Below are 13,553 nucleotides of genomic sequence, written 5' to 3'. Positions count from 1 at the left end.
GAAATCACATTTTGTATGCTATGATAATGTTTATGGAAAGAATGTAAATTAATTAAATTAAAAAAACGTTTCAGGGCAAGGCAGGAGGACATTTGCAGTCAGGATGTCGTTTTGAAAATGCAGGGTGGTGCCTCTGCCTTAATAAGTCCCATAGGAAGACTGCCACACCTAGACTGATTGATGCCTATGGATCATCACCATTATTCCTACCGAAGTCCTGTGTCATTGAGCATGCCTATAAAGATGCCTTAGAAAAAGAAACATGGAGAAGTATATTAGATTACAGAAGATTGGAGAAGGTTCATTTGGAAAAGCCATTCTTGTTAAATCTACGGAAGATGGCAGGCCATATGTTATCAAGGAAATTAATATCTCAAGTGTAAGTATGTTTTTAGCTTGTTTATACAAGTAATAGTATGGTTAAAATAGAGCTTATTAATAGAGAATTAAAATACATGTATATGGTCATCAGGAAAAATGATGCATTTTTGCATAGCAAAACAGAAAAATACATCTTGCCTTTTCCGACGACCCAATATGTATACATAGCAATGTATAATAGGAAGTGAAAGGCTACCACAATCCCAGAGAGAATCACTAATTTCAGAATAGTCTGTATATCTTTTCAGACGCATGATGCGTGTTTTGTAGTTATAGTAATAGAGATACCGTTCTTTAACTCAGTCTAGTGTGGACATCTTAAAATGTTTTTACTCACAGATTCAAGTCACACTTTTCTAACTTCTGCTATATTTTTTGGTTGCACTGTATTGATACCATTATTTTTTGCCCACTCTTTTTAGCAATGGACTTTGAGGTTGTTTATGGATGATTTACTATGTTATTTATTCTCTCATTTAAGATGTCCAGCAAAGAAAGGGAAGAATCAAGGAGAGAAGTCGCAGTGTTGGCAAACATGAAGCACCCCAATATTGTCCAGTATAGAGAATCATTTGAAGGTCAGATCATTTTACAATAAGCCACTGATAAGTTTGGATATTTTCCTTATAAGAAATTGTTTCGTGAATCTTGTCTCAAGAAAAAAAATCATTTTATCTTCAATAAAAATGCATAAGAGTATCCATTTAAATTTAGGATAATGCTGATACCACACTGTCTTGGTGTGGTTTAATACTGGCTTACTCTATTTGACATTTGCCTAAAAAGAAGTAATATAGGACCTGGAGGTGGTGTAGACCCCACATCGCCAACCATGCAGTTTGAGTCCTGGACTCAGCGGCTTGAGAATCACACCAAGCATGTGTACATCCATGCCCAAGATCCTGAGAGGAGAATGGGAGAGAAGCGATTGCAGTGTGGCCATCTCACCTAGGGGTGATTTCGCACTTTCCCTCTCTCTCTTCCCCTTTCTCCCTCTCTGGTGAGCACACACACCTGTAACAGACATTTAAAAAAGAAAAAAGAAAAAAATATAAAGCAATGTAATAAATGCAAAAATTTGGACAAAGTAAGAGCAATAATTGAAAGATATGTATATATATTTCATTGAGTATGCATGTGTGTGTGTGTGTATACATATATATCTTTGAATATATTTGTAGATGCATCTATATTTATATTTGTATATGTATCTGTACATTTATATACATTTATATATCTTTGTATCTTTATATATCTTTACTTATATATGTGTGTGTGTGTGTGTGTGTGTGTGTATATATATATATATATATATATATATATGTCTTTTTATGTGCCAGAGGCACATGCACTCACCAGAGAGGGAGGAGGAAAAAGGAAACCCTCCCCCGACACATATACACACACTGGGCATAATCATGCCTCAATGCCTTCTCCTCCCACTTCTTCATCCTGTTAGGACGTTGGGCACTAAAGCATGCGTGCCCATGTATTTTTCAAACCACTAGGTCCAGAACTCAAGCTTCATAGTTGGCTGTATGGTATCCTTGCTTTTTACTTATTTATTTTAGTATTTTCTGTATGGTGCATGCACTTGCCCCAGAGAGAGGGAAGCTAATAAATCCCTTCCCACCCCCACCTCGGGGCCATGACCATGCCACAGTCCTTTCTCCTCCAGTCTCCTTTCGAGATTTGGGCATGCTCACACACATATACCTGTCATGATTTTCAAGCTGCCAGGTCCATGACTTGAACTGCATTGCCAGACCTGCGGGTTCCAGTGCCTTAACCACCATGTTTCCTGCTGGCTGTAAGAAATGCTGCTTTCTTAAAACCTAAGTCACTGAACGTATAAGAAGTTTTAAAAAGTTTATATCTTTTTGAACTAAACTTTATTGTCATTGTTACCAGTGAGAAAATGTTCTGATCTTTAGGAAGTATTTTTCTTGTCAGTATGTTACTGTGTACCTCATTATTATAATATTGAAATTTATTAAAATTTTTCTCAAGTTCTTAAAATGTAATAATTGCTGTTTTGGAACTATCCACTATTATATTTGATAATGTAAGAACTAAGATAAGACAAAGCTTCTCTAAAAGCAGATCAAGGTAGTTTATTAAAGTTGTTCTTTTTTTTTTTTTAATTATTATTTATTTTAATTTGACCAGAGAGGGTCAGAGAGAGAGGGAAAGTGAGAAAGCAAGCTGCCAGGTCTGGGACTTGAACCATGGTTGGCCATATAGGAGTCTAGTGCCCTTAACCACCACGCCACCTGCTAGCCCCTTAAAGTTCTACCTAATTATCATTCTCATTATTTTTATAAATTCCTATAAGTTAAAAAGTAGGAAGATAATCTAGATCAAACATAAAAGATAAGGTAATGACTATTTCAAGCTTATATCCCATACAAATTTCAGAATCTCAATTAGAACAAAAGTAAGTTATTCCACAGATGAACTTGATATTTTCTGAAGTAGAACATACTTTTTAAAAATATAGTTCATTTAACACATTATCTCATAAAGTATTCCATCTGTTTTATGGTGACAGTGGAATGAAGATTTTAAAAGTTTGCTATAAGTCGCAAATGCTAACAGAATGAGAAAGTGAGAAAACACACACCCAGAGGGAATGGCCATGCTCCTTTACTTTCTCCTCCATTTTCCCAGGGAAAGTGAGAAAGTACCCTCCCCACCCTCCCACCATGGGGTTTGGCCATGTAGTAATCCCTTCTTCTATTCTCTTTTTTGGGATTTTGGGCACATGCGCATATGCACCTGGGATGTTTTTCAAGCTGCTGGATTGGGACTCAGACTAGGCAACTGGCCATGTGGAATCCAGCCACCCTAATGACCACGCCACTTACTGGCCCTATCCAAGCATCTATCTTTTGGTTTCTTTTTTTCTTTATCACCGATATTTTAATATTTATTTATTTTTAAATAATTATTTTATTTTACTTTATTTTTTATTCATTTTTTATTTATTTTTTCATTTGACCAGAGAGGGACAGAGTGAGAGGTGTGGGGGGGAAAGTGAGAAAGCAAGCCACTAGGTCCAGGACTTGAACCACGGTCTGTCGTGGGAGAGTCTAACACTCTTAACCACTACGCCACCTACTGGCGCCAATATTTTATCATTTAAGTTAAAACATAAGTTGACAGATATTCCAGCACATGTTTTGTACTGTATTTGTGTTGACTGCTTCACATAGAAGCATCTGATTGATAAGGAATGGCACATTGTTTAAATAAGGTTTTTATTTTGCCATTATTTAATTTTAAAGGATACATACTTGTGATAAACATACTCGAAAAATATAGGCACACATGACTGTAAGTTAAGTTCTCTTTTCCTCCACTGATCCTCATTCCCACTTCCTAGGGGTAATAAGTATTGTTAGTAATTCAGTGTTTCTTACCATATTTTGTGTGCTTGAGCGAAACAGGAATCTCAAAAAGTTCATGGGAAATGCATATTATAAGAAAAGTTTGCATGGATTTCAAAATTTTTAAAAAACTGACACATTTTAAATATTTCTATATATAAGTTATTTTTAATTATTCCAGAAAATAATTATGATAAGATCTGTTGGTGGATCAGCCAGTGGCACGACAGTTAAAGTGTCTGGATCCTACATGGCCAACTGCACGATTCAAGTCCTAAACCTGACGATTTGAAAAACACTGTGGGCATGTGTGCATGTATGCCAGACATCCCAAAAAAGAGAGTAAGAGGAAAGGGGATTACGGCATGACCATCCCCCATGGTGGCAGGGCTGCTTTCTCACTTCCCCCGTCTCTCAGGTGATCGCACGTGCCCTCTAGCAAAATAAAAGAAAACAAAAGATTTTTTTTTTCTTCTTATTGGGAAAATAGGGGATTGCCTTGTATCACCATATATCTAGGTATATGTTTATACGTGTACTTGTTTTTAATCAATGTTTTCTGTTTTTCCATCATTCATATATTGTTCTGTTTAGTATCTGGCTATGCTTCCATCATTTAATTTTGTTTTTTTCATCTTTTTTTCCTTTTCAGTTTTATTTTTTGCTGTTTCTAAAGTAGCTTTTATACCTTTATTATCTTATTTTTTAAGAATTATTTACTTAATTTTACTTATCATTATTATTATTTTAATTTGCTATAGAGCATGTGGGCTCACCAGAGAGAAACACAGAGATACGGAAAGTGAGAAAGCAAGTCACCAGATCTGGGACTCGAACAGTGGTTAGCCATGTGGGAGTCTAGTGTCTTAACCACCATGCCACCTGCTGATCTCCAGCTTTTATATCTTAAGTGGAAACTTTTCGATCTCATACATTGAGTTAAAGTAGGCCATTCTACTTGTACTTTATTGCTTCTGTGAAAATCTAACTACCTTCTTAAAGACATTTCTTGGAGGCTTACATTTAGGTTGCAACTAATATTGGCTTATATGAGAAAAAGATTTAATTATCTTGCCTAATAAGAAGTCTTAGATAAACAGACCTTTAATAGCATATTTGGCAGCTCTCAGCAGTGTTACTAAGATCCAGGCACTTTCAGTTATTCTGTTCTGCCCTCACTATATAAAATTTCCAACCTACTGTTTTTTCACCTTGTCTTAAGATGAGTCTTGGAATTCCAGGCCCTTATTTTCATCCAAGGCCAAAAGAAGGGCAAAATGGTACTAGCAACAACTCTTGGGTCTTTTTCTTTCTTCCTTCCTTTTTTTTTTTTTAAAAAAAAGAATTTGTTTAATTTTATTCATTTATCTTAATTTGACCAGAGAGAGATCAAGAGAGAGAGAGAGGAAGTGAGAAAGCAAGCCACCAGGTCTGGGACTCAAATTATGGTTGGCCATGTGGGAGCGTCCAGCACTTTAACCACCATGCCACCTGCTGGTCCCCTCTTCTTCTTTTTTTAATTTGCTAGTGGGCACCTGCACTTGCCAGAGACAGGCAGAGAGAAAGGGAAAGTAAGATAACACTCCACATGCCACAATCTCTTCTTCTTTCTGTTTTCAGGGTTTGGGGCATGTCCAACTTGTTTTTCTAGCTGTTCAATCAGGACTCAAACCATGTAGTTGGCCATGTGGAATCCAGCTGCCTTAACCACTATGCCACGGGCTGGCGAATCTGTTTCTTTAATCAGACAAGGAACTGTGTTCTTAGAAACTGCTATAAAGTTTGTTTTGATCTTATCAGCCCTCTTAATTATAGGGGAAGATAGGAATTAGAACATCTGGCTCTTTTTTAGCTTTTAAAGTGAGAGGTGGTAGGAAAAAGTGTGTTAGAATTGGCTATTCAATTAGCAAACCAATAGTGCATGCTTTGGTGAGTGATGTTAACTCACCCCCCATTATGGTATTTCTGTTGAACTCTTGGTTATTTTCTAATATTCTAACATGCTCTGGTTATTTTCTAACACATATTGAGGCTTTATTACTTAGCTTGTAGTCTTTTTGCCCTGATTTCAAGCAGCTTCTAAGGTAGTAGTTTGGATTTTTATTTATTTATTTATTTATTTATTTATTTATTTATTTTTGAGAGTTTTCCTCCATTGGTGTGTGAGTCCATCTGTGATAAAGGTAGTGTCTGTTTATATTTCCATAACCCTAGCATGATGTACAAAGTACCTGACACATAGCTGGTGTTCAGAAGTTTATGTAAAAAATAGATAATATCTAGGGAACCAGCAGTTAGCGTAATGGCTATGTCGCTGGACTCCCACGTAGTCGACCGCGGTTCGTGTCCCGGACCCGGTGGCTTAGAACTCACGCCGGGCGCGTGTGCGTGAGTGCCCAAGATCCCGAGAGGAGAATGGAGGAGAAGGGATTGCGGCGTGACCATCCCCCCTGGGGGGTGATTTCTCGCTTTCTGTCTCTATGTCTCTCTCTGTCTGTCTGGTGAGCGCACGCGCCCTACAGTGAAAATCTCTCAAAAAAAAAAATAGATAATATCTAAGCAGCAGAAAACATTACAGTTTCTATGCTAAAGCTCAAGTATTTTACTTGTAGGATTGCTTCTCCATTCCTTTCTCAGGTCCTATTTAACATTCTCTTTCTATTTCATTCTCACACACCTTTTATACATGATATAAGATTTTGTAGTAAGTTTGTCTTCTGTTCCTATCTTTGAGCTACCTATGTTTCATTCTTGGAGCTAACAACTGTTATTACTGTCTAGTGTTTTCTTCCGTAAGTGGTCTAAGCATTAGCAAGCATACACAAGAGATAGAATACCATATGTAATTTTTTGTTTTTTATGCTACATAAATGGCAACATCATATATATATATTTTATAACTGTTCTTTTTTTTTTTCTTTCTTAGATATTTTGGCTATAGGGTACTCACTAGAGAGAAAGGGAGACAGAAAGTGAGAAATTCCCACCCCCACCCCCCCCAGTGGGGTGGCCAGGCAGCAGTCCCTTCTTCGTTCTCCTCTTGGGATTTTAGGCAACTCACACACACGTGCCCAGCATGAGTTTCAAGCTGCTGGGCCCGGAACTCAAACTGCAGTTGACCATGTGGGAATTCATCACCTTAACAGTACACCACTCGCTGGCTCTTATTTTTATAACTATTGAATTTTTCAGGAAATTATTTTGTATTTTAATTTTCCATGTATATTGGTTGATCTTTTCATATTAATAATGAAGAGTCATGTAGTTTTTTTCAGTTTTGTTTTGTTTTGTTTTGTTTTGCCAGAGAGTATGCACTCTCCAGAAAGAAAGAAAGAGAAAGAGAAAGAGAAAGCATGCCCCCCACCCCCCAACCCCAGTGGGGCCTGGTCATGCTGCAATAATTTTTTCTCTATTCCTCCATCCTGTGAGGATTTGGGTACATGTGCACACATATCCAGCATGATTTTCAAGCCCATGAAGCTCAGATTTGAATAGTTGTCAGCCAGGTGGGACCCAGCTTAACTGCTACATTATGTAGCCATCCCCATAATCTTTTTTTTTTTTTATTGAGATTTTTCTGTGGGGCACATGTGCTCGCCAGAGAGACAGAAAACGATATGTCACCCTCCCCGAGGGGATGGCCATGCCACAATCTTTTTTCCATTCTCCTCTCAGGGTTGTTTTGGGCATGTGTGCATACATGCTCAGTAGAGTTTTAATCCACCGGGTCCATGGCTCAAACTGCAGTTGAGCACATTAGAATCCAGCACCTTAACCACTATGCCACCTGCTGGCCCCCATCCCCATATTCTTAGTTAGCTTAATCACTTAGATTCTGAAACCCAATGGCACATGGCAAGCAGTATTTCAAAGAGGATATGAGGCCAACAGGTGATTAGAACACAGTGACAAGGTATACTAAGTTCTGCTGGAAGTAAGTCCATACTGCAGCTAGTGAAATAAGTGAGAACTGGCGCAGCTGTTCTCAGAGTAGTGGTCTCACTAGTAACTACTGGTTCCATAAATGTTAGAAGTGATGTTGGCCACTCATCCTTACTTGAGAAGAAGTAGAGGATGGAGACAGTTACTTTAAGTGTTCTAGTTTTTCTATCATGGAAAGAGGTATGCCAGTTCCTTTCTCTGTAGCCAAAGACATAAAGGTGAAGAGGGGAGTGCCCCATCTTCACATTTACAAATTCTATACAGTTTTCTTTAAAAATGAGAATAGATTTTGGGCTAGCAGTTGTGGTGCAGCAGTAGTGCAGTACTCTGGTACTGAACCCACGTAGGAATGTGCTGGATTTGTGCCTAAAGAGTCCTTGTACACATTGGGTGCTGTGTACATGTCATGGTTTGCTGGCTGAGGCTGGCGGTAGACTATGGCATGGGGATCCTATTCAGTATGCCTGATGCCTTTTTTTTTTTTTTTTTTTGCTATAGGGTGCGTGTGCTCACCAGAAAGACAGAGAGATAGAAAGCAAGAAATCACCCCCCAGGGGGGATGGCCACACCACAGTTCCTTCTCCTCCATTCTCCTCTTGGGATCTTGGGGATGCACACACATGCGCCCGGCATGAGTTTAAGCCCCTGGATCTGGGACTCGAGCCACAGTCAACTACATGGGCGTTCATCGACATATCCATTATGTTAACTGCTGGTCCCCAGGATGCATGTTTTTATCTCTTTCTCTGTTTTTCTTTCTCTCTCATAGAAGAAATAAAATAAAATAGGCCTGGGACCAGCAGGTAGCTTGGTGGTTGGGTTGCTCGACTCCCACATGCTATGATTCAAGTCCCAGACCAGGTGGCTGGCATTCTCACTTTCTCTCTCTCCCTCTCTCTCTGTCTATCTGTCTCTGGTGAGCACATGTGACCTATAGCAAAACTTAATAATAATAAACAAAATTTAATAATTATTTAAAAATAAAAATTAAATGAGCCTTTTCTAAAAAAAAAAAAAAAAAAAAGTAAAATCAAAGAAAATTCCAAGAGCTCCAAGAGGGTAGAGACTGATGTACTCTCTGTCGAAGCCTCAGAATTCATCACAGTATTTTTTTTTAATAAATAGTTGATTCAAATGGATAAAACAGAGCTGAAAATGAATGGTCAGTTGAACGCTAAGATTATTTTTCTCCACTACTTGGTGGAAAAACATGATTTTCTGTGACCACTAAGGAAATGTATCTATTGAGCGAAATCAAAAATATCTATCTGTGTTGTATCTATATTCCAGAGGTGTTTAGGTCTAGTTGAACCCCCGCTGTCCAATAGGATGGTGTTTTCTTGGTAGAAAAGTCAATAACAATGGAGTTTCTATTAACTTAAGTTACTGTGTAATACATTTTTATAGCCAATATACCTTGACTTGGCATTCTAATTCTTTTGAGTGTGGTTCTGTATTTTGTTTTGTTTTTAGCTGCTGTTTTGAATAAGCCTTTAAGTACTTTTAATTTGGCTGTGCTTTTGATGTACCTTTTTTAAATAGGATGTAATGTTTGTTTTATAGAGGATGGTTCTCTCTACATCGTGATGGATTACTGTGAAGGAGGAGATCTGTTTAAACGAATAAATGCTCAGAAAGGCATTTTGTTTCAAGAGGATCAGGTAAGTTAGTATATAGGAGATTGACTCTTACTCCATTATTGACAAGTAGTTTATAGTTTATTTCTGATTGCTAATTGTAATTTCTAGAGCAGTTTGGTATCATATCCAGTATGTTGGTCACATTTCCTTGTAATTATCTACCACCTTGGTTTAGTTCCCCATCTTATTTTTCAGTCTGTAATAATTCCTTGTACATGTAATGTTATATCCTATGTGTATGTGTGTATGTGTATGTATGTATATATATGTGCATATATGTATGTGTGTGTGTGTATATATGTGTGTGTGTGTATAACTTAATTATTCACTCTGATTATTCTATATCCTGACAATCTGGCTTATAGGTGCTAAATCATTTCTCCATAAAAGACAACTTTTCCAGGTAATTCCAGCTGATCTCTGTTTTGGTTTTAAGGATCTCTTGAAATACGATCTGTTCCTATTTAAGCAGCCTTTTTTTTTTTAATCTTATTTCCTTATTGCACTCCTTTTTATTTATTTTAACTGATACTTATTAACATATAATTTATGTTAGGCAATATGCAAAGTGTTTATACATTATATCCTTCTTTCTGTGTATTTAGTCTTTCTTTTTAACTTTTAAAAATTTTCTGTAGGGTATATGTACTCTGGGGAGAGAGAGAGAAACAGAGGGAAAGTGAGAAAGCATCTCCCCAGGGGGGATGGTCATACTGCAAACCCTTCTTCATTTTCCTCTTGGGATTTTGGGCATACATACATGCATGCCTGGAGTGTTTTCCAAGCCACCAGATCCAGAACTTTAAACGCGTAGTTGGCCGTCTTAACCACATAACACCTAGCTAGACCTTGATTATTTCTTTTACTTTGGTAATGCCAATTTCCAACTTCCTTGTGTTAAGCCCAATTTTAAAATATTCTATAACTACTACAATTTTCTGTGATCTTTTCCTTCTCTAAATTCCTGTTGAATTTCTCACCATTGCCCATTCTTTATTTTCTAAATGAATTATTTAACTTGATTTATTATTTTTTTTTTAATTTGACTAGAGAATGAGAGAGAGAGACAGGAAAAGTGAATAAGCAAGCTGCCAGGGCCAGGACTTGAACTGCAGTCAGCTGTGTGGGAGTCCAGCACCTTTAAACACCATACTACCTGCCAGCCCCCCATTTTTTATTTTAATTGTGTGCTTTTACATATGGGAATGGATGTAGCACTGTGCTACCAGTGTTATATTTGTTTTTTTTTTTTTTTTTTTTTTGAGAGGTTTTCACTACAGGGCATGTGTGCTCGCCAGACAGACAGAGAGAGCCATAGAGAGAGACAGCAAGAAATCACCCCCCCCAGGGGGGATGGTCACGCCGCAATCCCTTCTCCTCCGTTCTCCTCTCAGGATCTTGGACACGCACACACACATGCCCGGCGTGAGTTCTAAGCCACCGGGTCCGGGACGCGAACTGTGGTCGACTACGTGGGAATCCAGCGACATAGCCATTACGCTAACTGCTGGTTCCCTATTTGTTGTGTTTTTAAAATTAATGTATTTTTTTTCCCCTTTTAAATGGTTAAGGAGTCTAAGAGAGGTTAAATAATTTGTCCAAAACCATATAGATGTGTTTGGGTCTGTTAACCCCAAAGGTTATAAAATATTCTTTGTACAAACATATAATAAATAACCAAAATGTTAAAATATCAGAAGAAGTCCTCTTTGTCCACCATTTCATTCATGAGATTACCATTGTTTTTAGTTTGATATATACTTCTAGACTTTCTCTTTTTTTTGAGAGTTTTTTTGCTATAGAGCGTGTGTGCACTTTGCAGAAAGACAGAGACAAAGAGACAGAAAGTGAAAAATCACCCTCCCCCCAGGGTGGCTGGCAGTCCCTTCTCCTCCATTCTCCTCTCAGGATCTAGGGCACGCACACACACGTGCCTGGCATGAGTTTAAGCCACCGGGTCTGGGACTGAACCCATGGTAGAAACATGGGAGTCCACCGACATAGCCATTATGCCAAATGCTTGTCCTTGGACTTTCTTTTTCATACTTGAATATGTAAATATATTCATTGAGAGACACACATTCAGCAAAGGGATATTATACATGCCTTGTTCTCTCTCTTGTCACCTAAAAATTTATATGCCAATCATATAGATCATTTATGTTTGTTTTTATGTTTAGAGGGTTTTGCCTCAGGTCATGTGTACTCACTGGGGTGAGAGACAGAGACAGTGAGAAGAAAAGTGAGAAATCATCCCCCAGGGGGGACGTCCATGTCACAGTCCCTTCTCCATTCTCCCCCTGGGATCTTGGGCACGCATGCACATGTGCCCGGTATGATCTTCAAGCCACCAGATCTGGGACTTGAACCATGGTTAGCCATGTGAAAGTCCAGTGATGTAAATGCTATGCCATCTGCTGGCTCCCCAGTTATTCTAGTTTTAATAGTTGTATTCTATTCCGCAAAGCCTGGTGCTTTTTGTGTTTTTTTCTTTATCTTTTTAAAATATTAGTTAATTGATTTTTATAAATCTTTGTGTAGAGAGCTAACTTTCAGTAGATTACAGTGAAAGAGCTGCTTTGCTGTGTGTGAAACCCAAATCAAAAGCAGGTCATCTATGAATGGTTTAGTACTAGGGTCCTCAACAGACATGTGTTATGTGACAGGGAGAGGGCCATTCGCTTTTCTGACCATTCCTTGTTCCTCAGGATGAGAGTCTGATCACACCAGTCCTGGGCAGGCACAGCAAGGAACCGGCTATCCCAGAGCAACTGAAGCCCCATGGAGCTGCCATATCCATCTGCCTGGGCGAGATTCTGACTTAGAGGCATAGGATCAGAATCCCTCAGATGGTAGCTGTGCCCCACTGGCTCCCCAGCCAAGCACATTTTCCTTTTTCTTTTATCCTCATACCCCATGTTCATGCCCCTCCCACCATAGGCAGCTCTTCCAGTATCTTTCTATTTCTATGTATTTTTGCAAAATTACTGTCGTCAGTTTTGCATTTATGTGTGTTTAAATATGTACATGTTGGGTTATATCCCATTCTGTTTTATTTTTTTCCCTACCTATTATGTTTCTGATAATTTTTTTTTTTTGCTTTGTGTGCACCAGTTTATTCTAACTGCTACATGAGACTCCATGGTATTCATCCTGTTCTGTACTTGTTTTTACTGCATCATGCACACTTCCTAACAGACCCTGAATAATTTCACATTAGAATTCTTTAGGTTATAATTTGCTGTAATATAGAGATAATAGTTTTTATTTAACATCATTTCAGGGTACTTAGGAAAGTGTAGGTAGAGTAGGCCCAGAGTTGTTACAGTTTAGCAGCTGATTGGTAATACTAATTTGTAGTACTATGGAAAGGGAATTTTTAGATTTTTGACAGCAACTCAGAAGTATGATAAAGTGAGAACTTGTCTTATATGTTAATTAAAGCAGGGTCCCCAACTGGTGTATGAGCAAGCGAAGCTTCATCTGCATTACTGCCTGCAATCTCTGCCTCCTGTCAGATGTGAAGGCATTAGATTCTTACAGGAGCACAAACACTATTGCAAACTGTGTGCAAGAGGTCTGGGTTGCATGCTCTTTGTGAGTTTCTAATGCCCGATGATTTGAGGCGGCACTCTGAAATGGTGATGTAGTTCTGGGGTGTAGCTGCAAATATTAACATTAGCAGAAGTTTTGACTGTGCAAAGACCATGATAAGTCAGTTGCTTTGCAGATGCATATCAAAACCCTATCAGTGAGCAGCAGGTGACAGTTAAGCTGCATCTGGTGGCAGGCTTTATAGTGGCAAGTGAATTGATGTACTTCAGTTGTACAGCTGCATCTGGCGGAGGCTGTAAGTTAGAATCTGACACTTACTTTACTCTGCATGGCTCAGCCATTATTTTATTTACTGCTTCTGTCTGCAGCACTTTTCTGCACTGCACACTTGTCTCAGTCAGTTTTGGTAAGCTCACAAACCTTAGCCAAAATGAAAAAAAGACAAATGTCATTGTAGAGCTTCTTTGAAAAAGGGGAAAGACCCAGTGATGAGATGGAAGGAGACTAAGACTCCAGCAAAAAGAAAGCTGCACTAAAAAGAAAATACCAACAGTCCTCCTTAAATTACGGATGCATTTCAACAAACGATTCACATTCTGGAAGCTCACTTTGTATATTATGTGGTGACTGGCTACTCAGAGAAGCC

At 38.4% G+C, this 13,553-nt stretch overlaps 1 protein-coding gene across 1 annotated transcript in view; it reads left to right on the top strand.

Annotated features, from left to right (window-relative positions):
* LOC102483142 (serine/threonine-protein kinase Nek1) overlaps nucleotides 1–13,553 on the top strand; it is a gene marked incomplete at its 3' end in the record, with an annotated part of 67,081 nt that overhangs the window by 18,103 nt on the left and 35,425 nt on the right. Inside the window, exons 5-7 of the mRNA XM_014591339.2 lie at nucleotides 263–379; nucleotides 863–959; nucleotides 9,276–9,373. Of these exons, the coding sequence (XP_014446825.1) occupies nucleotides 263–379; nucleotides 863–959; nucleotides 9,276–9,373 (312 nt within the window). The remainder of the gene's footprint in view (nucleotides 1–262; nucleotides 380–862; nucleotides 960–9,275; nucleotides 9,374–13,553) is intronic.

The sequence above is a fragment of the Tupaia chinensis genome, unplaced genomic scaffold (assembly GCF_000334495.1).
Source record: "Tupaia chinensis unplaced genomic scaffold, TupChi_1.0 Scaffold000051_1, whole genome shotgun sequence".
In the NCBI taxonomy this organism is placed as follows: Eukaryota; Metazoa; Chordata; class Mammalia; order Scandentia; family Tupaiidae; genus Tupaia; species Tupaia belangeri.
Note: the sequence above shows the minus strand (reverse complement) of the source record. Positions and strands in the feature narration are given on the sequence as shown.